Source organism: Schistocerca americana, chromosome 6 (genome assembly GCF_021461395.2).
Source record: "Schistocerca americana isolate TAMUIC-IGC-003095 chromosome 6, iqSchAmer2.1, whole genome shotgun sequence".
NCBI lineage: Eukaryota > Metazoa > Arthropoda > Insecta > Orthoptera > Acrididae > Schistocerca > Schistocerca americana.
In genome coordinates, this window is record NC_060124.1 from 228,696,013 (window position 1) to 228,720,607 (window position 24,595).

The 24,595-nt window shown below is 45.3% G+C and overlaps 2 protein-coding genes across 7 annotated transcripts in view; one reads left to right on the plus strand and one right to left on the minus strand.

Moving 5' to 3' along the window:
• The window catches only part of LOC124619480 (guanine nucleotide exchange factor MSS4), a 62,000-nt gene extending 43,458 nt beyond the window's left edge, over positions 1-18,542 (minus strand). Inside the window, exons 1-2 of the mRNA XM_047145893.1 lie at positions 18,319-18,542; positions 17,949-18,105 (exon numbers count right to left, since the gene is read on the minus strand). Of these exons, the coding sequence (XP_047001849.1) occupies positions 17,949-18,104 (156 nt within the window). The 5' untranslated portion in view covers position 18,105; positions 18,319-18,542. The remainder of the gene's footprint in view (positions 1-17,948; positions 18,106-18,318) is intronic.
• A 91-nt stretch (positions 18,543-18,633) lies between these two features.
• LOC124619479 (PSME3-interacting protein) overlaps positions 18,634-24,595 on the plus strand; it is a 110,981-nt gene continuing 105,019 nt past the window's right edge. For all 6 annotated transcript variants that reach the window (XR_006980084.1, XR_006980085.1, XR_006980083.1 and 3 more), the window contains exons 1-2: positions 18,634-18,746; positions 19,145-19,266. Coding sequence is in view for 2 of the 6 variants with exons in the window: in XM_047145891.1 (XP_047001847.1) it covers positions 19,170-19,266 (97 nt within the window). In the remaining 4 variants the exon portion in view is untranslated. The remainder of the gene's footprint in view (positions 18,747-19,144; positions 19,267-24,595) is intronic.

A 24,595-nucleotide genomic window follows, 5' to 3' on the forward strand; every position in this document is an offset into this window, starting at 1 on the left:
ATAAAGGTGTGACCGGCAAGTCGAGCACGAAGTTCGACAAACCGTGAGCAATACACTGCAGCCGGAGTACCCTCCTTCGGGAGTGAGCTGAGGTCGAGATAAATACGAACCGGAGCCTGGAGCCAAGGTGGTGTCGGGCTCTCACCCTCTCTGAAGGTGGTAGGGAGGGCAAAATCCAATTGTCGAAGCAGGCGACGGAAACGGACTCCGGGGGGCAGCAGGGCAGACACATACAACCCGTACTGACGGTCGAGAGAATCGACGAAGAAGGACTTGTAAGAGGGGTGTTCGGGCATAGACAACAGCCGGCAGGCATACCGACACAGCAGTACGTCGCACCGGTAGGTCAATGGTAACTCGGCAGCTTCAGCATAAAGACTCTCGACAGGACTAGTGTAGAAGGCTCCGGTCGCAAGACGTATCCCCCGATGGTGGATGGAGTTGAGCCGGCGTAAGAGGGATGGCCGAGCGGACGAGTAGACGAAGCTCCCATAATCCAGCTTCGATCGGACTATGGACCGATACAAGCGAAGCAGGACAGTGCGATCCGCTCCCCAAGATGAACCGCTAAGAACTCTGAGGACATTAAGGGAACGTGTACAATGGGCCGCCAAATAAGAGACATGTGGAGACCAACACAGTTTCCTGTCCAACGTGAGTCCTAGAAACTTAGTTGTGTCCACGAATGGGAGAACAACGGGACCGAGATGTAAGGATGGCGGAAGGAACGCTTTATATCGCCAAAAGTTGATACAAACCGTCTTCTCTTCAGAGAACCGGAAGCCATTTGCCACGCTCCATCAGTAGAGGCTGTCTAGACAACGCTGAAGGCAGCGCTCCAGGAGGCATGTTCTCTGGGCACTGCAGTAGATCGCGAAGTCATCGACAAAGAGAGAGCCTGAGACATTAGGTGGGATGCAATCCATAATTGGATTGATCGCGATGGCAAAAAGGGCTACGCTCAAGACGGAGCCCTGAGGCACTCCGTTCTCCTGGAGGAAGACGTCAGACAATACGGAACCCACACGTACCCTAAACTTTCGATCCGTTAAAAAGGAATCAATAAAAAGGGGCAGACGACCGCGTAGGCCCCACTTGTGCATAGTGCGGAGGATACCTCCTCTCCAACAGGTATCATAAGCCTTCTCCAAGTCGAAGAACACGGCTACCGTTTGGCGCCTTCGCAAAAAGTTGTTCATGATGAATGTCGACAAGGTCACAAGGTGGTCAACAGCGGAGCGGCGGCGACGAAAGCCGCATTGGACATTAGTAAGTAGTCGTCGAGATTAAAGAATCCAAACTAACCGAGCATTAACCATGCGCTCCATCACCTTACAGACACAACTTGTAAGAGAAATGGGGCGGGAACTAGAAGGAAGGTGTCTATCCTTCCCGGGTTTGGGTATAGGAACAACAACGGCGTCGCGCCAACGCATGGGGACTTGACCTTCGGTCCAGACGCGATTGTAGGTACGAAGAAGGAAGCTTTTGCCCGCCGGAGAAAGGTGTGCCAGCATCTGAATGTGAATGGCATCTGGCCCCGGAGCAGAGGACCGGGACAGTGCAAGCGCACGTTCGAGTTCCCGCATAGTAAAGGGGGCATTGTAAGTTTCCAGATTCAGCGAGTGGAAGGAAGGTCGCCGAGCCTCGTCTGCCTCTTTCCTGGGAAGGAAGGCAGGATGGTAATGGGCGGAGCTTGAAACCTCCGCGAAAAAGCGGCCAAAGGCGTTGGAGACAGCCACAGGATCAACAAGGACCTCATTACCTGAGGTCAGGCCAGGTACCGAGGAGTGGGCCTTAATGCCCGACAGCTGGCGCAGGCTACCCCAAACGACGGAAGAGGGAGTAAAACTGGTAAAGGAGCTCGTGAAAGAGGCCCAACAAGCTTTTTTGCTGTCTTTGATGACTCTACGGCATTGCGCTCGGAGTCGTTTGTATTCAATACAATTCGCCAACGTAGGATGGCGGCGAAAGGTGCGTAAAGCACGTCGTCGAGCATGGATAGCGTCCCTACAAGCCTCGTTCCACCAGGGGACAGAAACGCAACGTGAAGAAGAAGTAGTACGAGGTATGGAACGTTCGGCAGCATTGATAATAACAGCCGTGAGGTATTCGACCTGACTGTCACAACTGGGAAAATCGTGGTCTGGAAAGGTCGCCAGGGAGGAGTAAAGTCCCCAGTCAGCTTTCAGTATGTTCCAGCTCGAAGGACGTGGGGATGGGGTGTGGTGCAGGAGACGAACGACACAGGGGAAGTGGTCGCTCGAATAGGTGTCAGAAAGGACATACCACTCGAACCGACGGGCAAGAGTGGTAGAACAGATCGAGAGGTCCAAGTGGGAGTAGGTATGAGTAGAGTCCGAGAGGAAAGTCGGGGCGCCGGTATTGAGGCAGACAAGATTGAGATGGTTGAAGACATCCGCCAAGAGTGAGCCTCTTGGCAGGATGCAGGAGAGCCCCAAAGGGGATGATGGGCATTGAAGTCGCCAAACAATAAGAACGGCGGGGGAAGCTGAACGATCAGGTGCATCATGTCAGCCCGACTAACAGCAGATGACGGTGGAGTGTAGATGGTACAAACTGAAAAAGTAAAAGCAGAAAGAGTAAAGTGGATAGCTATTGCTTGGAGTGGGGTGGTCAATGGGATGGGATGGTAATAGACATCGTCCCGAACGAGCAACATGACCCCACCATGAGCTGGGATACCGTCCACAGGGGTGAGGTCATACCGCTCCGAGGTATAGTGGGAAAAGGCAATACGGTCAGTCGGGCGCAACTTGGTTTCCTGGAGACCAAGGACGAGCGGACAGTGCAGGCGGAGGAGCAGTTGTAATTCCTCCCGATTAGATCGAATACCTCTTATGTTCCAATGAAACAACGCCATTGCTAGTCAAAAGGTTGGGGGAACGAGACGGGGAAGAGCTGGTCACCTCGATGGCCGCGGAGGGCCAGGTTGCGAGGGAACAATGCTACAACCGACGGGAGGCGGATCCAGTTCCATCGACTCATCGCCAGCTGCGGCCGCTGTCCCTGATTGTGTAGGAGGGGCAGCATCATTTGCCGACGAAAGGCCGGCGGAGCGCCTGGCAGCAGAGCGTCCCGGCGAAACTGAGGACGGCCGGGAGCAGCGACTCACGGATGAAGCGTCAGACGAAACGTGCCGGGGTGGAGAGGGGGATAGAGACTTCTTCTTGGAGGCCTTCTTGGAAGGCCGAGGAGGCACAGGGATGGTGGGCTGGACCCGAAGAAGGTCCTCACGCGCGGGGTCCGTTTTGGAACGCCGGACCTCGGAAGCTGGGGTCCGGAACGTTTCCCCGATGGACGCCTGAGAAGAGGATCGCTTCTCAGGTGGCGTGGGGGGAGGAGGAGGAGGAGGAGGAGGAGGAAGGGAAATCACTTGGGGCAAGGTCCAGTGAGTATGGTGGACGAGGAAGACACTCAAAATGCAGGTCTGTAATTGTTACAACCGGGTCATTCCATGTCAATTTAACCAATTTGAGAAAATGTTCCAGCTGATAGTCTCAGATTTGGCTGAAATTTAGCACACCAATGCTACCAAGTGTGGAACACTCATGTACAAGAGTACCAATTAGTTCCAGAATTATGGCTTGTGAAAGAAGGTGGTGTGACACGGAAATTGCAACCCGCATCTGGTAATCTATCTTCAGACCCAACTTCAGGTCTTAATAACTTTGGAACTATTCCGCACAGTCCAGTGAAAATTTTACAACCCAGTAACATCCACTTAGAGAACACACACTATGAATCAAAACACCAACAACATATTTCTGAGGGAAAATAAAAAATTTCAAAATGTGATTAAAAAATGTAATACATTAAAAGGTACATACTGTACGTGCCCTCTATGCCAAATATAATTCACTCAAAAAGGGTATAAATTTTTTGTGGTAAGCTTAATGTGGCCTAAATACACACACAGAACTCATTTTGCCCATATCAGTAACACAAACAGAGTTACATGCACACGAAAATACAAAAATTTGAAAAATTACCTTAGAAACATGGATTTTCGAAGTGGGGTAGCACAAAAGGGACAAGTGGTATCCAACCCAAATTTCACACACTGCATAAGTAGACCATAATATAATTTGTGGCAAAATTTCAACTTGTTATTGCAAGGCATTTGCGTACAATAAAAGTTGACAGAGATGTATATGGTTACGTTTCCTTTAACACGATTTAGCAAGTAATAGTGATGATGCAGACAGCTTGTTTCAGATAAAGCTGCAGCAATTGATGGGAACCATTAGGCAACAGAAAGTTAAACAATGGTAGTTTTCAGGGACAGAATGAGTCATTGTTAGGCAGGAACAACAAAGGAAACAAGCAACAATTACAGGTTACTAATGTTTTTAAGATTCTAGTTCAGACTGGTCAGTACTGTTGTGGAAGGTCAGGATGGAGGCACAAGAGTGTACTAGTGGTGCTTTTGTTCAAACAAGTTGCAGTATTGGTAGAGCACAAGCATCTGAAAGTCATAAAACAACATATGGAACAAAATGTGACATTCGCTTTGTACTGTATGATCTGGATGAATCGGACCACGATTTGTTGCTATGGAGATTTGGGATACATCCTGTGGGCACAAGAAGTACACTTCCAGGAAACTTTAGCATTTGTTATCATCATATGAAAGTGTTTCTGGATAAGTATTCTTTCCTACAAAGATGTTGTTTTGATCCATTTCAGTTTGGTTGGTTGGTTTGTGGGATTAAAGGGACCAGACTGCTACGGTCATCGGTCCCTTTTTCCAAATACTAAAAACACCCACAGAGAATAAAAAACGATCAACAGAATAGATGACAGACAACACAGGACAAGAGAAACTTAGACAAAGACCAGACAAAATGAATTAAAATCACACAAAGGGTGACAGTGGTTGGCCGAACATAGAAACAAAATAAGGAGAAGCCAACCACCGAGAGACACATTAAAAACTCAGTTTAAAATCGTAGGCCAAAGGCCAGAATCAACACAAAAAGAAAACAAACACTCAAATTAAATGATAAAAACCTCCTGCCCGAATAAAATGCAAAACTAGGCCAGCCATGGAAGAGTCATCAGTTGGAAGGGCAGGGAGCGTATCAGGCAGCGCAAACGTCTGCCTGAGCACAGTTAAAAGGGTACACTCCAACAGAATGTGGACCACCGTCAAGGCCGATCCACAACGACAAAGAGGCGGGTCCTCACGACACAGTAAATAACTGTGCGTCAGTCGGGTGTGGCCAATGCGGAGCCGACAAAGGACGACTAAGTCCCTGCAGTTGGCTCGCATGGATGACCACCACACAGTCGTCGTCTCCTTGATAGGGCGGAGTTAGTTTGGCACGGGCAGGTTGCGCCATTCTGTGTCCCATAAATCGAAAATTTTTCGGCGTAAGATTGCCCGCAAATCAGTCGCCGGGAGGCCAATCTCCAGAGACGGTTTACTGGTGGCTTCTTTTGCCAGGCGGTCAACATTTTCATTGGCAGGTATCCCAACATGGCCAGGGGTCCACATAAAGACCACAGATCGGCCGAAACGGGCAAGAGTATGCAGGGACTCCTGGACAGCCATCACCAGACGAGAGTGAGGGAACCACTGGTCTATAGCTCGTAAACTGCTCAGGGAGTCGCTACTGATAACGAAGGACTCACCTGAGGAGGAGCGGATATACTCTAGAGCAAGAAAGATGGCGACCAGCTCAGCAGTGAAAACGCTGCAGCCAGGCGGCAATGAACGTTGATCGGAATGGTCCCCTGGAGTTAGAGCATAAACAACACGACCAGCAACCATCGAACCGTCAGTGTAAACAATGCCAGAGCCCTGATACGTGGCGAGGATGGAATAAAAGCAGCGGCGGAAGGCCTCCGGAGGGACTGAGTCCTTCGGGCTCTGTGCCAAGTAGAGCCGGAGGCAAGGGCGGGGCACACACCACGGGGGTGTACACAGATGGGCCCGGAAAGGAGGTGGAACAGGGAAAACCCCAAGCCCGGAGAGAAGATATCGGACGCGGACCGCAATCGTACAACCCGATCGGGGCCAACATTCTGGGAGATGGACGACTGACTGCGGGAACAGGAGACGATAATTTGGATGCCCGGGGAAGCTACAAACATGGGCAGCATAAGTGGCCAGTAAATGTTGGCGCCTTAACCACAGTGGAGGGATACCTGCCTCCACAAGTATGTTGTCCACAGGGCTGGTCCGGAAGGCACCAGTGGCAAGTCGTATTCCGCTGTGTAGGATTGGGTCCAGCACCCGCAACGCAGATGGGGATGCTGAGCCATAAGCCAGGCTCCCATAATCCAGACGAGACTGGATTAATGCCTGGTAGAGCCGTAAGAGGGTAGATGGGTCGGCACCCTAGCTGGTGTGGCTCAAGCATCATAGAGCATTTAGATGCTGCCAACACATCTGTTATAGCTGCCGAATATAAGGCAGCCAAGTCAACCGGGCATCAAAAACTACACCCAAAAACCTATGTGACTCCACCACAGCAAGAAGTTCGCCATCAAGGTAAAGCCGTGGCTCCGGATGAACAGTGCGTCGCCAGCAGAAATGCATAACACAGGTCTTGGCAGCCAAAAACTGAAAGCCATGCACTACAGCCCAAGACTGCGCCTTGCGGACAGTGCCCTGCAGCTGACGTTCAGCAGCTGCAATGCCATTAGAGCTATAGTAAAGGCAGAAGTTGTCAGCATACAAGGACGCTGAGACAGACGTTCCCACCGCCGCAGCGAGCCCGTTAATTGCTATTAAAAACAGACACACACTTAAAACAGATCCCTGTGGCACCCCGTTCTCCTGAACTCGGGAAGAACTATGAGAGGCCGCGACTTGCACGCAGAAGGTACAATGCACCAGAAAATTGCGAATGAAAATCGGCAGCAGACCCCGAAGACCCCAATCATGAAGTGTAGAGAGGATGTAATGGCGCCACGTAGTATCGTACGCCTTCCACATGTCGAAAAAGACAGCGACCAGGTGCTGACGGTGGGCAAAGGCCCTACAGATGGCTGACTCCAGGTTCACCAGATTGTCGGCGGCAGAGCGGCCTTTACGGAACCCACCATGAGACGGAGCCAGGAGGCCCCGTGACTCGAATACCCAACTCAATCGCCGGCTCACCATCCGTTCGAGCAACTTGCAAAGAACGTTGGTAAGGCTAATGGGGCGGTAGCTGTCCACCACAAAAGGGTTCTTACCAGGTTTCAAAATGGGGATAACAATGCCTTCCCGCCATTGCGACGGAAACTCTCCATCGACCCAGAGACAGTTGTAAAGGTCGAGGAGCCATCGCTGGCAGTCCACTGAAAGGTGTTTCAGCATCTGACAGTGGATGCAATCTGGCCCAGGAGCGGTATCAGGGCAAGTGGCTAGGGCACTGTGAAATTCCCACTCACTGAATGGAACATTGTAGGATTCAGGATGGTGGGTGCGAAAAGAAAGGCTCCAATGTTCCATCCGCTCTTTAATGGAGCGGAAGGCCAGTGGGTAATTCGCAGAAGCGGAACTCAGAGCAAAATGCTCTGCCAAGCGGTTGGCAATTATGTCGGAGTCAGTACAAACTGCTCCATTCAGTGAGAGCGCAGTGATGCTGACAGGGGTCCGATAGCCATAGAGGCGTCGAATCTTGGCCCAGACCAGCGATGGAGTGACATGGAGGCCAATGGTGGACACATACCGCTCCCAGCACTCCTGCTTGCGTTGGCGGATAAAATGGAGGGCTTGCGCATGGAGCCGTTTGAAGGCGATGAGGTGTTCTATAGAGGGGTGTCACTTGTGACGCTGGAGCGCCCGCCGGCGATCTTTAATCGCTTTAGCGAACTCAGGCGACCACCAAGGCACAGTCCTCCGCCGAGGGGATCCAGAAGAACGGGGAATGGCAGATTCTGCGGCAGTAACGATGCCGGTGGTGACCGAGTGAACCACCGCATCAATGTCGTCATTAGAGAGAGGCTCAATAGCGGCAGTGGAGGAGACCAAGTCCCAGTCAGCCTTATTCATAGCCCATCGGCAAGGGTGCCCAGAAGACTGACACTGTGGCAGTGACAGAAAGATCGGAAAGTGGTCACTACCACACAGGTCGTCATGCACTCTCCAGGCTAGGGCTACAGATCGAAAGGTCGATGGCGGAGTACGTGCCATGCGCAACACTGAAGTGTGTGAAGGCACCATCATTTAAAGTCGAAAGATCGAGCTGTGACAATAAATGCTCAATGGTGCGCCTCGACCTGACGCCATTGACCCACTCCACAGAGGGTTATGGGCGTTGAAGTCGCCCAGTAACAAGAAAGGTGGCGGCAACTGGGCTATCAGCGCAGCCAGGACATGCTGCGCGACATCACCATCCGGTGGAAGGTAAAGACTGCAGACGGTAACAGCCTGTGGCGTCCACACCTGAACAGCGACAGCCTCTAAAGGTGTTTGTAGAGGGACAGACTCGCTGTGAAGTGAGTGAAGGACATAGATGCAGACGCCACCAGACACCCTTTCATAAGCTGCCCGGTTCTTATAATAACCCCGATAGCCACGGAGGGCGGGGGTTCGCATTGCTGGAAACCAAGTTTCCTGAAGAGCAATGCAGAAGAAAGGGTGAAGGCTGATAAGTTGTCGGAGCTCAGCTAGATGGTGGAAGAAACCGCTGCAGTTCCACTGGAGGATGATATTGTCCATGGCTGAGAAAGGCGTGAAGAGACTGGGAAGGCAATTTACGCGACTTGTTCACTCGCTGCCACCGATTCAGTACCCGTGCGAGTGACATCCATGGCGTCTGAGGGACCGGCGAGATCCAGGTCTTCAGCAGATGCCAGAATCTCTATCTCATTCTCAGACGCTGAGCTTCTAGGAAGCGGTGGGACGGGTGCCACTGCACTGTTGTGATTTTTACGAACCTTTTTCTTCTTCTGTGTGTCTCTCTGTGCCTTCGGTGGTTCAGGCTGGGAGGGCTTCCCTGGGTCAGTCTCAGGGACGGACGACGACCGTGAGGCTCTATGACCAGAGACCGGTGGTTGTTTGAGCCATTTGCGGGTGTCCGCTTTTAAACCAGTCGGAACTTGCGAAGGGAGGTCTCCAAGGGACCCCTTCCTGGCGAAAGGAGCCGAAGAAGTCTTACACTTCTCCAGCTGGGATAAGGGAACTGATGTCCCCGATGGTTGGGGTAGTGTTGCTCCTGAAGTAGATGGAGCAGGAGCAACAATGAGTGAAGTGCCCCCCACCATCAAGGGGCAGGTGAGGTCCTTCGATTTTCGGAACTGACTGGAAGTGGTAGAGCTGATGGAACTGTAACAGGAGTGACAGTGGCGGCATAAGAAGACGTCATGGGCACCAGATTAAGCCAATCATATTTCCGCTTAGCCTCAGTGTACGTCAGTCGGTCCAAGGTCTTGATTTCCATATTTTCCTTTCCTGCTGCAGAATCGGACAGTCCGGCGAGCAAGGGGGATGGTGCCCTCCGCAGTTGACACAGATGGGAGGCGGGGCACATGGAGTATCAAGATGGGATGGTCGACCACAATCGCAACACATGAGGCTGGAAGCACAGCGGGAAGACATATGGCCGGACTTCCAACACTTGAAGCACCGCATTGGGGGAGGGATATATGGCTTTACATCACACCGGTAGACCATCACCTTGACATTCTCAGGTAATGTGGCACCCTCAAAGGCCAAGATGACGGCACCGGTGGCAACTTGATGATCCCTTGGACACCGGTGGACGCACTTGACAAAATGGACACCTCGTCGCTCTAAGTTGGCGCGCAGCTCGTCATTGGACTGTAAAAGGAGATCCCTGTGGAAAATAATGCCCTGGACCATATTTAAAATTTTATGGGGCGTGATAGTAACAGAAACATCCCCCAGCTTATTACAAGCGAGCAAGGCCCGTGACTGGGCAGAGGATGCCGTTTTTATCAATACTGAACCAGACCGCATTTTGGACAAGCCCTCCACCTCCCCAAACTTGTCCTCTAAATGTTCTACAAGGAACCGAGGCTTCACGGATACAAAGGATTCCCCATCAGCTCTGGTACAGACAAGATACCTGGGCGAATATGTCTCACTTTCATTCATTGCCTTTCGTTCCTCCCATGGTGTGGCCAGGGAGGGGAATGATTTGGGGTAGTAAACATTAGCTTTAAAATGAGCCCTCGAACGCTTAGAGACTGCTAGTGGCTGGCCACTAGTACAAGAAGATGTGTCACGCTTCATTGCGTGTCATCCACCCTGATGCCACCTACTCCGACCAAGGGCACTCCCCATGGGTGCCACCTAGCCACAGCAAAGGCCACCTGGCAGGATGGCCATTGCCAAGAGTCCCGATGCCCCAGGGAGATGGGCATCTACTCCTTGGCATACGTGGGGTGTTAATGGCGCAGGTATCAGTAGAGCGATCCCTGTGTTGTCAGGGGGCTACAACCAACAGGGTACATGGCAGCCCCACCACAACGGACTGGCGCTACCGTGCTGGATTTTAGGTGACATGTCGTCCATAGTTTTCGTCTGTGCAGAAAGTGGCACTGCACATCGCATGGCGGAAAGTGCACGCAGGAACGGATCCATGCCCAAGAGATGGAGAGCGGGCAGGACTGCAATGCAACGACGAATAAGCTGGTGAAAGATCTCAATGCAACATGGACACAATGCACCAAGTAAGGCGCCCTTCCCCAATCAGCTCGCTCTTCGGAAAAATTTTGAGATATGGAGGTCAAACCCAACAGGGGACCATCACATAAGGCCGAAACGTTTGAGACTCCTTTTAGTCGCCTCTTATGACTGGCAGGAATACCGCGGGCCTATTCTTACTCCCGAACCCACAGGGAGGTCCACTTTGGTTTCATAAGAAGACAGTGAAGTGTAGCCTCAGAGAAATTGATATAAAATCAGTATTGAAAGTGAATCAGTGCATGGGACTTAACATGAAACCAGGACAAAAGTTATGTTCCAGGTGTGTTACACTGCTAAAAAAATGATGAATATTCCGATAATTTACATGACAGTGACGAAGAGTATCAGCCACCCACAATCACAGCGGGTGAGCAATTAAATACTTCAGTGACTGCTCTTGGTTTGTCTCCCATGAAGACACACAAAGTTGGGAAAAGAGACAGGCCCCAGCTATGGTAGAAGAAAATTACACGAAGCTCAAATGGAATTAAAACACAAAATGGCTGACACACTAATGGTGGAAGACGAAGAACTATCTGCTCCAAAGGAACAGAAATCATGCCAGAAATGCTCTGATTTGAACAAAATTGTGCACAATTTGAAAGAAAAATGTGTCATATCCACACGCCAGAAAAAAGTAGCTCTTCTTACCCTTGCACCTTCCAGCTGGTCTATTCACTACACTACAAAGGAATTCAATGTTTCTATATATATGGTAAAGCAAGCTAGGAAAAGAAAAGCAACCCAAGGAGTGATTCCACAACTTCAGCAGGCTCAGGGTAAGCAATTGAGCTCAGAAATAAAGGTGCTAGTGTCGGAGTTTTATGAAAATAATGACTACAGCTGAATAATGCCTGGAAAAAAAGACTATGTAATGGTGAAAATGGGAAATGTACGTTTACAGATGCAAAAAAGACTGTTGCTATGCAACATATCAGAACTATATGTCAAATTCAAGGAAAAGTATCCCAATACCAAAGTAGGTTTATCATCGTTTTTCAGTCTTCGGCCAAAATGGGTTGTGCCTGTAAGTGCAAGGGGCACACACAATATTTGTGTATGTGAGACCCATCAAAATGCTAAGCTAATGTTTGCTGCTATAAAGGATTCTGATCTGGATTACAAAGGTGCAATGAAGCTGCTAGTGTGTGACATCAGTTCCTACCAGTGCATGATACACAGGTGTGAAAAGTGTCCTGGTAAGGCAAATCTTTCAGAACACATGAATAACAAACTGTATGGTGAACGCCTTATGGATGACGATGAACTTGTTTCTTATAAACAATGGACACACATGGATCGCATAAGTCTTGAAACAAAGCAAAGTACAGTGGAAGATTTTGTTGAAATTTGTTATCAAGAAATGGACAAACTGACCACACACAGCTTCACAGGAACAGCACAATTGGCTTATCTCCAGTTTTGTAAGGATAATTTGAAACAAGATGAAATTATAGTAATACTAGACTTTTCTGAAAATTATGCATTTATAGTTCAAGATACCATCCAAGGATATCATTGGGACAACAGTCAAGCAACTCTCCAGCCATTTGCGATTTACTATAGAGGTGAATCAGGTGATGTGTCTGTCATGAACCTATGTGTTTTTAGTGACTGTTTAATTCATGATGCCATTGCAGTTCATGCCCACATTCGCACTGTCATGACATACGTGAAAAACAAGCTGCCTCTCATACATTTTGTGAAATACTTCAGTGATGGGCAGCTAGTCAGTGCAAAAACTGTAAAAATCTCAAAAATTTATGCATGCATCACCATGATTTTCAGATTCACGCAGAACGGAATTTTTTCGCAACAAGTCATTGGTAAAAATGTATGTGATGGTATTGGTGCTACCATTAAGTGCATGGCATCACGAGCTAGTCTGCAGCACCCTACAGAAGGTCGCATTCTAACACCTCTTCAGTTATTTACCTGGGTACAGAAAAATACCTCTGGCATACAATCATTCTGTGTTTCGAAAGATGAGGTGAAATCAGTCGAAGAGTTGCTAAAAAGCAGGCTAGAACACGTTAAAACTGTTGCAGGCACAAGGAGCCATCATCACTCCTCTTCAGCGGACTACGACAATGTGCAGATGAGCAGACTGTTCAGTTATAACTATAGGTTCATGCACAACATGTGTCTTCACAGTGTGTGACTCAGGATTCAGAAGCAAAAGCAGCAACATACAAACAGGTTGCTATGTTATTGCTGTTTATGATGACAAATGGTACTTAGGATGTGTTGCAGGGTGCTGTGAAGCAGACGGTGACGTATTTGTGAACTTCATAGGACCAGAAAGATCACTTCATTGGCCACGTTTGGCAGACAAGTGTTGGATTCCTTTTGAACATATTCTTATGACAGTTCCAGTTCCTATCACAGTGTCAGGAAGACAGTACAATTTGCCACTCAATGTACAGAGTACAGTAGCTAAAGTGTGGGAGAAATTCTGTTCGACTGGTTTTTAGCAGTTAAGGTGCCGTAAACATTAATGATAGGTTGTGTTAATCTGTCTATATGTTGTGCCTTAGTGATTAAACAATTGTGGGAGAGGATAAGAGGGGGCAGAACAGTTTACGATATGTTTTTACAAAATTGTGTTTTGGAACAATGGCCACATCACCAAATACATCTGTCAACTTCAATTGTACACAAATATCTTGCAATAACATGCTGAAATTTTGAGATATATATCATTATGGTCTAATTATGCAGTGTGTGTAACTTGGGTTGGATACCACTTGTCCTTTTTGTGCTACCACACTTCGAAAATCCATGTTTTTCAGGCCATTTTTTAAGTTTTTGTATTTTCATTTGTGACTGATATGGGCATGATGAGTTCTGTGTGTGTTTAGGCCACATTAAGCTTACAACAAAAAAATTTTACCCTTTTTGAGTGAATTATATTTGGCATAGAGGGCACCTACAATACGTATTACATTTTTTAATCACATTTTGGAATTTTTTATTTTCCCTCAGAAATATGTTGGTGTTTTGATTCATGGAGGGTGTTCTCCATATAGATGTTACTGGGTTGTAAAAATTTCACTGGACTGTGTGGAATATTTCCAAAGTTATTAAGACCTGAAGTTAGGTCTGAAGGTAGATTGCCAGATGCGGGTTGCAATTTCCGGGTCACGCCACCTTGTTTCACAAGTCATAATTCTGGAACTAATTGGCAGGTGAAACTAATACTTTGTACACGAGTGTTCCACACATGGTAGAATTAGTGTACTGAATTTCAGTCAAATCTGAGACTATGAGCTGGAGCCATTGGTTGAACTGACATGGAATGACCCAACTGTTGTACGGGCAGTGTGGGGCCTTGCATTGTCATATTGCAAAAGAACACCTGCTGACAGCAGTCCATGTTGCTTGATTTGACTGCAGGCTGCAGATGATTTTTTAGGAGATCTGTGTATGATGCACTGCTGACAGTGGTCACTAAGCATGTAATGCTCCAAAATGACGCCTTTTTCGTCCCAAAGGAGAGTCAGCATAACCTTCCCTGCTGATGGTTTTGTTCGAAACTTCTTTGGTTTTGGTGATGGGGATTGGCACCATTCCTTGCTCGCTCTCTTCGTTTCCAGTTGGTGGAAGTGAACCAAGGTTTCGATCCCAGTAATGATTCTTGCAAGGAAGCCATCACCTTCTCGTTCAAAGTGCCGAAGAAGTTCTTCACAAGCATCAACACGTTGTTCTCTCATTTCAGGAGTCAGCTGCCATGGCACCCATCTTGCAGACACTTTGTGAAACTGGAGCACATCATGCACAATGTGGTGTGCTGACCCATGGCTAATCTGTAAACATGCTGCAATGTAATTCAGTGTCACTCGGCAGTTTTCCTTCACTACGGCTTCAACTGCTGCAATGTTCTGTGGAGTCAACTCGTTATGCCTGACCTGGACAAGGAGCATCTTCCACTGAAGTCACACCATTTGCGAACTTCCTACTCCATTCGTAGACTTGCTGCTGTGACAAACAGGCATCAACGTACTGAACAGTCATTCATCAATGAATTTCAATAGGTTTCACACCTTCACTACGCAAAAACCGAATAACAGAATGCTGTTCTTCCCTGGTGCAAGTCGCAAGTGGGACGGCCATCTTTATACTGATACTACGACGGTATGTGTGCATTTGCACTATGCTGTCACCTACAGGCCATTCTGCACGCTGTTTGTAACACGCTTACCAAATTACACGATAATGGTGCGAAATTTCAATTTGTTATTACAAATTTAAGGTTTTCATTTGAGTCACCCTCTTAGACAACTACAAAAAATGGATTTTAGTATTAATATTGTTTGCAAGGTCATTAATATACAACATGAACAGCAATGGTCCCAACACACTTCCCTGGGGTACAACCAAAGTTACTCGTAAATCTGACAATGCCTCTCCATCCAGGATAACATGCTGCATTCTCCCTACCAAAGAGTCCTCAATCCAGTAACAAATTTCACTTGATATCCTATCTGATCGTACTTTTGACAATACATGTATCTGTGGTTCTGAGTTAAATGCTTTTCAGAAATCAAGAAATACTGCATCCACCTGCCTGCTTTGATCCAAAGCTTTCAATATGTCATGCGAGAAAAGTTCAAGCTGGGTTTCGCATGACTGATGCTTTCAGAATAAATGTCAGTTGGAGGGAGGTCATTCCGTTCGAGATACCTTATTATGTTTGTACTGTTGGACTTCATGATCTATGGATAAATAAATCAAGCCTACAAGAAAATTATTTTTATGTCTTCTATTGTGACAGTGTATGTCCCAATTCAGCTTAACAGCAACAAAAATCCTTACCCTTAATCGATAAACGTACTGGTGTGAGTGTGGGAATTCAAAGATCCTTAAATGGTTTCTGTACGATACATGATTATCTACTTTACACACTATTCTTATTGCTTGATTCTGCTGAATACTTAATCTATTTTAAGTGCACTTCTCCACAAGAAAAATCCATTACATAACAGGCAGTGAAAAATGTGCAAAATAAGCCAACATACTTGTCTTCAGGTGAACAAGTTGAGACATGCTTCTGAAGGCATTATACAGGGACTGATCTTGATAAGATCAGGTTTGATTCCATGTGGAAGCAGATGTTCCCAACGACTATATTTCTAGAAGTACAGGGTAGAGCAATAATTCACAGTCATGCAACTGCTTGCTATACCCTTTGCTATGTCTTTATTACATTATCCCTGTGTTGATGTCATTTTAACTTGTTATCCAGCAAGACCCCAACATATTTTTCACATTGTGCTTCATTTGGTGTATGATAAAGGTTTACTTCTGATGTGACTCTGCAAGCTTTCCTGGCGGGTATGTTGTATATAGTCTTCACGTTTGCCACCGGATCATGATGAGCAAATTCCACAATATTACACAGAATATCACAAATATATACCTAGCCACCAACAAGGTTGAACCACCTGAAGATGTCGGATAGTTGCTCTGACGAAATATTGTGGAATTTGCACAATGTAATCAGGTGGTAAACCTGTGAAGACTATTTACTTCTGACGTTAAAAGCTCATTATTGTTTGTTTGAAATTGCATACTGTATCTTAGTGACAAGCTGTTGGATGTGAACTATTTGGCGTTCTGTTATGCTATCATCTAAACTGTGTCTGCTAGGATTGAGTTTGTACCTTGATTAGTATGCTCGTGTCTTCAGTAAATTACAGCATTTCAACTGCTCTATAAAGTCATTGGACCTTCATTTATGTACCTTAGAAATGAGAGCGGATCCAGTACCAATCTCTGTGATACTCCACATGTTACATTCACCTGTTCTGAAGCCATTTTTATGTCCAGGGTTTAGTCTTAAAAAATTAAATAGATAAATTACAGTCCTTAAAAAGAAAATGCCTCATCGCCTGCTGCACATTAAGCTTTTTTTTTATTTATCTAGTGCACAAATGACACTATACGGACTGAAAATGATAGTTAAATTGTTATATGTTGAAAACGGTGACCACAAGGAACTTCCAACCAATGTGGTGCCTAAGAGAAAGCTTTTTGGCTTAAAAGTAATGAATTGGATGCTGATCTGTAAGTAATTTTCCATTTTATTATAAAAACCTTGAAAAACTGTTTTAAATCTATAACCTATAAGTGCAAATGATAACCTGCATGTGTAAATGAAAAAATGATGTAATATTTCAGGACACCGACTGAAGATGCTTTGCAACTAAGGTGAAAGTATATGGTTGTACACGATAAATAAAAGAAAACTTCATGTGCAGCCTGCAAAAAGCATTTTCTGAATTACTGCAAAATTCATATACAGCTGCTGCAGGAATAGCCTGCACAAGAAACTTGTTAAGTACATGTTTAATGGAAGCACCACAATTTTCCAGAAAGATTTCTTGTTGTCTGTACAACCTTTTTCTTTTTTAACCAATGTCTTATGAACATCAAAGCCATTAGAAAGATCAACGGTGTTAGTGATGGATGGCATAATATGCAGCTGTAACATGTCTGGCGAGTTAGTTTAGCATTTAACTGAGTCTATTTGAGAAAATACTGAACAATGGAAGATCCATGATGGAATAATGACAAAATTATGAAAGCAACAGATTGGTACTTACAATATAGTGGAGATACTGGATCACAGACAGGCACAACAAAAAGAATGCTAAGCAAGTAAGCTTCAGTCTGGTTTCAGAAGCCAGAGACAGTGGTCATGTGTGCAAGTTGCATTTCCATGACTATTTGTGTGTGTGTGTGTGTTTTTCTAATTTGGAAGTAAGCTTACTTGTTTAGCAGCCTTTTCATTGTGCCTGTCTCGGACTCATCATCTCCACTATACGGTGACTAGCAATCTAACCCCCCTCCCGTTTCTGCATGTGGTTTGAATCTTTCTGAATAGGAGTCCTGCGTTGTAACTGGTACATCACATCATTCTGTGTATCAAAGTGATCTAAAATTAAACAGGTAATATGTGAATATAATACTGTTAGAATGCAGAATATGGTTTAATTTTTGCTAAATAACCTACAATGTGCTGAATTTGTTGTGGTCTCAAGCGGGAAATAACTATTACAGCATAACTTCTTGTAATGACACTCCAACAAGAGAAGAATTTAATGCAATATGGAGAATTTATCTTTTGAAGCAGGGTAACAATTAATATAGGCCTACCAATCCTCTTTAAGAAAAGTGCTTGTGAATGAACAAAGAAAGGGTGAAGATGACATTATAGTAAATATTACGTTCTCTATATTAATGACAGAACATCTGTGAAGTTTCATTCATGTACCTCAACCTGCTTGTAGACACCCATTCCTGGATTCAGAATCTTCGACGGGCATCGTTGGCACCTGACAACGTGTCTGTTCCTTCCGTTCTCAATTTCCTCTTGCAAAGGAAACGTTGTGGCAATTTTTGGATGCGTCGTTATATTTCCTGAAGCCATGCTTCCAGAGAGAAAGGAAAATTACGACCAGGAAAAATTGTTAACTGTACATGCACATTTATGCTATTATATGGCGTTTTATGATGGAGAGTTGTGGCGTTCCCCTTTCGTAACTCTATATTGATTTCATTATGTTCAAAAATCAATCAAGTCATATTTTTTGTGCAATTTGTATATTTTGAAATCTAAAGCCCGTTTCTTCTTTGGTGCATACCTGCAACAAAAACTACTACCTCATTCTTTGCTTCTTAATAGTTATAATAAAGCCACCAACAGTACAACGTTACTGATTTCAGCGTCTCATGCCATTTCACACTTTTCAAATGCCTCCCAACACCTACTGCGGTACTGACGGATGTCTAGGGTACCGGTGTTCGTACAGAATGCATGCTTGTAAGATCTTAGGTTTCGGAAGTATCGAAATGCGACAGATTATTTTCTGATAATAACGCATAATTTGTAAAAAATCTCAGATGTTTAATGTCGGAAATTCCATAAACTTATAAAAAGCGTTAGCCTGTGAATTTATTCTGTAACATATTAATTAGGCAGATGTCGCTCCATGCTCTGAGTTATCTTTCCTTCAGAGAGTTTGGAAAGTTGTGAGGAGAAGTATTGGAATGTCGTGAGTTTTGAGAAAGGGTAATTTTATTTACAGCAAAAACGGCTAGACATTTTTAATAAGATTTGTAGGAAGGCAAAAAAATAAGAACGAATAACACTACTGGGCTTGAGAATTCTGAAACGGTTTAGCTATCTCCAGCTGTTCCGACAAAATTCAGCTTTTTAATAAAGCAAACATATTATGTATTATTTAGTGCCAAGTTTAAAAGTGTAAATAGAAGCACTGGTTCCTAATTTCCCCTACCCCTACCCCTATAACTATTGTTTTTACTAGAATGTTGAAATAAACCGTGCTCAAACGAGTTCTTCGACAAAGCTAGGAGTCTTTCTGAAACGGACCCTGTTTTAAACTTTTAAAATAACTGACGTATCACCATTGTATAAAATGCATACAAGCCGGAATTTTCACTTTGCAGCATAAGGAAGAAACATCAAATCGGAATGAGTTCAGGCTTTATCTCAGAAGCAGAACTCGCGGAGCGACGAAGGATTCGACAAGAACAGTGGGATAAAGTTCGGAAGCCAGGACAACCAGAAGGTAAGAAGTATTGTTGGGCACAGGTGGGAAGATACAAAAGCAATGACTGCGTTATGTGTAGTAGAAGCTTGTCGGGAACAGAAACATGTTTTAAATTAAATGGGTTTTAAAGGTTTTCAGATATTGATGATGATAATCATAGCCTACTTGTTTTGAATGTAATGTGTCTTCATTATCATTAATATGAGCCAGCACAGCTTATTCATGTAAAGTTCAGTAAAATTTTGGAAGTGTCTTTACTTAAGCTCGAAATTCGCTCCTAGAAGCTGATGATGCCTTATACAGCATGGTCTCTGCACAATCAGCAACAATGGTGTTCATTACTGTCATATGTAGTATGCACGAATTTAAATTGGAGGATTTTTATCTTATCCATTACATAACAATAGCGTATGTGACAAAGGTTTGACACAAGCCATAGAGCCTCACATTTTCGTCTTGAAGTCACTCCAAATGAATGGGAAGTCAGTTGGTATCATTGGCATATGGGCTATGAGAAAACGTGCCTCCTGCTGCATCTGTGAAGATAGTAGTTTCAGCAGCAGTATTTTGCAAAGTTTAATCTATATGTTAATAGAATTATGAAGTCTTGGGCTATTCAGATTCCGTAGTACAATTCTAATCATAACCATAAATACAACTTTCCTGCTTTCTGTTAAAATCAATTGCAAGTAAGAAAACAAAACAGCATGTAATTGTATGTGCAATTTTTGTGTGTAATTTTATATAAGATGAAAGAATGTGCATGGGAAAACCAGTTTGTCTGATGGTTTAAATGTCATGCTATCATACTTAAAATTGAGTGTGAGAAAGAAAATGAAATCACACATTTTTGTAGCACAGTAGAGTAGAGTGTTATCTTACTCACAGTTGGTTTTTAACAGAAAACCTATCTATTATTGTTTCAAAAATGTATGTTGCCTGTGTCCATCTGAATCTTTATTAGAGTAGGCCTAATTTGTAATAATTAAAAATTAAATCGGTCAGGTACTTTTCGAGATTTTTGCCAACAGTGTTTTCTCTTTATATAGTAATAGTGAATGCGGCAATGTTTTGCAGTTTCTCAATATGTACACAAATTGGATACGCATCCTAAACTATTTCCCTCCCTCCCGCTGCCCATCTCCTTTTCCCCCTCTCTTGTCCATTCTCTCCTCCCCCACCTCCCCCTCTCTGTTCATCACCTCCCCCCAAATCAGTCTCCTTCTGCCCCACTCTGTGTCCTCTGGTTGTTAAACTTACTTATATTCTTTTTTTAAAATTTATCTTTCTGTGATTTATTCAGTTTCAGCCTACTTTTCATAACTAGTAAATTATTGTAGGATTCTATACCTGCTTCTGGAGATGTTTGCAGTTGTTTTAAGTCCCTCTGTTACCATCATAGCCTTTAATCAGTCTTAAACTTTTCAGTGTCTTCATGTCCCTTCCTTATACTGCTGTGTTATTTTATGATTCTTGGACAAAATATTGGCAATGGATTAGCTTATGAACTGAACTGTGCCCACGTCCACTTACTGATTTTCCTTTTCTGCTTTTAATTTAATGTCTTCCTTCACTAATTGAATAATTACTTAATGTATCTGCCTCAGTTAGAATAATACAGTCACTATGCTGCTCATTTCAGTTTGGATTCTTATTTTCTTGTTCATTATTAGACCTACTCCTGCATTGCCCCTATTTGTTTTTGTGTAGATAACATCGTACTCACATAGCCGGAAATCCTCTTCTTCATGCCATTTCAGTTCTTTAATTCCCACTATATCTAACTTCAACTCAGCCATTTCTCTTTTTAAATTCTCAAGCTTCAGCATGCTCTGATCTGTAGACTGCCAGATTTGTTCTTTTCTAATGACAACATGTTCCTGAATAGACTGCTCAGAATTACAGACGAGGGACTATTTTATCTCTAAAATACTTTATCCAGGTGGATGTCATCATCATTAAACTATAAAATTGGGCTACAAGTCCTCAAAGTAGAACAACTGTAGTGCCCCATTCCCCTCTTTAACCTGTTCACAGTGCCAGTATAACAAGAAAATACCGGTTGAAGTTACAAGACCAGATCACGTATTGAAAGGGCAGCTGCCCCTCTTCAGAAACCAAATGTTTGTCTAGCTCTCTGATGTGGTTGCACTTCTGTATGGCTGGTTACATTGTTAAGGCATACGAGACTCTTCACCATAACAAGGTTCATAATTGCTGGGAAGGGGGCCAAAGGCTGTAGTAACTACTAAATATAAATTAAATTGAAGTTAGACATCATTTAAAGAGGACTTTCTGACATTTTATCTGAGTGAAAACAGAATTACAATAACTTAAACGGTTCTAGAAACATCTGATGTGAATTGCTTAGCTGAATTTCTATGTGTAATCTATCTGAAATTAATGGCATCCATATCCATGGAGGCCCCAGGGGTTGGAGTAGTGAACAGCCCCCATATATGCAGGAGACCTGAGGATAAGGGCAAAAGTGGCTGGTGCAAGAATCACAATGCCCTTCCGTTGGAGCGTAAGATGATGGAAGCAGTGACGGGCAGTCAAGTTGGGATCCATGGTGATGTCTGGCACTGGTGTGGGCGGTGGAGGTGACACTGCTGCAGGCGGAGGCTGCTCATGTTGTGTCGAACCGGCAAGGGGTGGTATGCACTCCAGCTGAAGCGCCACTGGAGCTGCTGGCAGAGGCTGCAAAGGCATAGGCTCTTTGGGTGGAGCGGTTGCTGCAGTGGAAGAGGAGGTTGGAACCCTTGCTGGTAGGCGGTAACCGGCAAAGGTGGTGTTGCATCTCTGATGGGGTGGGTGCTCACCCAGGTGCGGAGCTCATTTTGATGCCACTGGACTTCCTGGTTGCCTGTCCATGGGATGTAGATGTGGCAGCTCTTCTGATGGATGATGACTGCTGGTATCCAGTGGATGGATGATGACTGCTGGTATCCAGTGGGGGTGCTGACCAAAACCACACGCCCAGACTGTTGTCTCCTGTGTAAAACCTGGTACACCAGAATGTGATAGTGAGTGAGGTACAGGACAGAGGATACGGAGCTGTGTACTTGGCTGGTGCCCGTGGAGAAGATCGCTGAGCTATGACAACCAATAGGACATGTGCAGTAGGTTGTCAGAAAAAAAAGAAAAAAATACATCTGTGGTGGGGAAGTCTTGCAGGTATACTTTTTCATCATGCAGTTGGCCTCCATGCTAGATTGTGGGTGACAGGAAGTAGAGTGAACATGGAGAATGCCTGACTGCACACTGAAATCATGAAATACCTGAGACAGGAGCTGGCCTCCATTATCAGAAACGAAGGTCACTGGAAAACCTCCCATTGACAGTGTACGGATAATGTGAAATCGCATCATTGACAGTCAGCTTGAACACTTTCGGAAACGAACGTGCATGTCCAGGGCTGGGTTCCTAGAGACCATGGAGAGTGATGACCTGGGAGCTTCTTGTTGACTAGCACACTGGGGTCACACGGCAACCAGGTGTACTAGCTCATGGTCAGTGCTGAGCCATAAATGTGTCTGTGAGCCAAGACTTCGGTGTGGGAAACAAGCCAGTGCCCCTCACATAACAACTGTAAAATGTCCTGCTGCAAATGCCTGGGGATGACCACCCCAAGGAGCTTCGTTATCATGCAGAGAAGAGGAGGACTGCATCTAAGACCAAAAACTGCCCCCCCCCCCCCCAGCATCAGCTGTTGGTATTGATAAAGGATAAACGATGGGTTAATGATCATGACACACTTCGACTCATCATCTAACATGTGATATGCTTCTGAAAGATCAAGTTTGTAGAAGAACTGACCCCTGCTAAGTGCATGAAAAATGTGTCAGTATGCGGCAGTGAGTATATGTCAACCAAGGACTGTGAATTCACTGTTGCCTTAAAATCGACGCAAAGGTGGAATTTACCAGAGGGTTTTTAACCATGACAAGGGGTGTGGCTCATTCACCTGAGGAAATGGGAACCACAACCCTGAAAGAGGCCAACCAGTCCAGCTTTGCGTTGACTTCGGAGTGGAAGGCCTGGGGAATCTGTGTAGCACACAAAAATTTAGGACAAGCTAACTGCTTCAAGGCTATGTGGGCTGAAAAGTCTGTGACACATCCTAGGCTTTTCACAAAGATATTCTGAAATTCTGAGCAAAGAGATTAAAAAGACTGATAGGGGACCTTGGCACATACCAGTTGTATGGAATTTGTGACCAAAAAGCCAATGGACTGAAAGGCATCAAGTCCAACAAGATTTGCTGAACTAGTGTTGTAGACGACAATAAAGGTAACAGCTTGGGTCACTGATTTGTGGGTGACTTTCGCCATGATTTGGCCAAGCATGGGGATTCAGTGTTTACCGTATCCCTTTGAGGTGCCTATTTACTGGCTACAACTATGAAATACTGAAATCTGAATAGGTTTGAGCAATAAGCAGGGAAGCTGCCATGCCAAGGACTGACTGCAGGTGCAGCTGTAGCGGGAGAACCAAAACCTCGGTAAAAAGCTTGTAGGAATCACGATAGGGAATCAGCCCTGACAATGACACTTCCTGAATATTCATTTCCACAGTCTCTGATGTTGCCTTCTGTGCATTTGAGTAGAAGACTATCACAATGTGGCCTTTTTTCCAACACTTACAGGCAGATGGCCCAATTTTTGGGACACTCTTTATCTGTCGTGTTTGAAGGCAACAGGGAGCGGCAGCTGGAACACTAGATGGGCTGTGCAGGTATCACCAAATTGGCCGGCTTGCACCACCATGATGTCATCATCTCCAGTTGCAGTGGGTGAGGCTGGGCCATCCTGTACCGCTGCACTAAGCTTCCAGTTCCTGACCAGTGGCTTGTTAGACCTCATACTACTGAGCAGTTGACAAAACCTCTTTGAAGGAGGGGTTCTCTTAACTGGAAGGCCTGTTGCCGGACTTCCTTATTCAGGGCAGACCGGATGATAACATTGCGAACCATGATGCCTGCAGACGACTGTTTTGACTTGTCCGTGACAAAGTTGCACTGGCGATGAAGGCCGTGGAGGGTCGCAGACCAGGTACAATAAGACTGAGGGGGTCTGCTTCTTGCATTGGTTAAACTCAACCCTAGTGGCCATGATGTGTGTGCAGCTGCTGTAATAGGGAGATGGCTACAAACATAGTTGTCAGATGACAATGAGGAAGGTTCCGTAATGGGGCCATCTGCCCCAACACCTGGTACAAGGTGGGAGAAATCCATGACAGAAACAGTGTACAACATAGCTCTGCATCTGTAACCTGGAAGACATGGAAATGCTGCTGCAGGAGGTGTTCGTATACCTCTCCTTCTTTCACTGCCACATGGACTGGC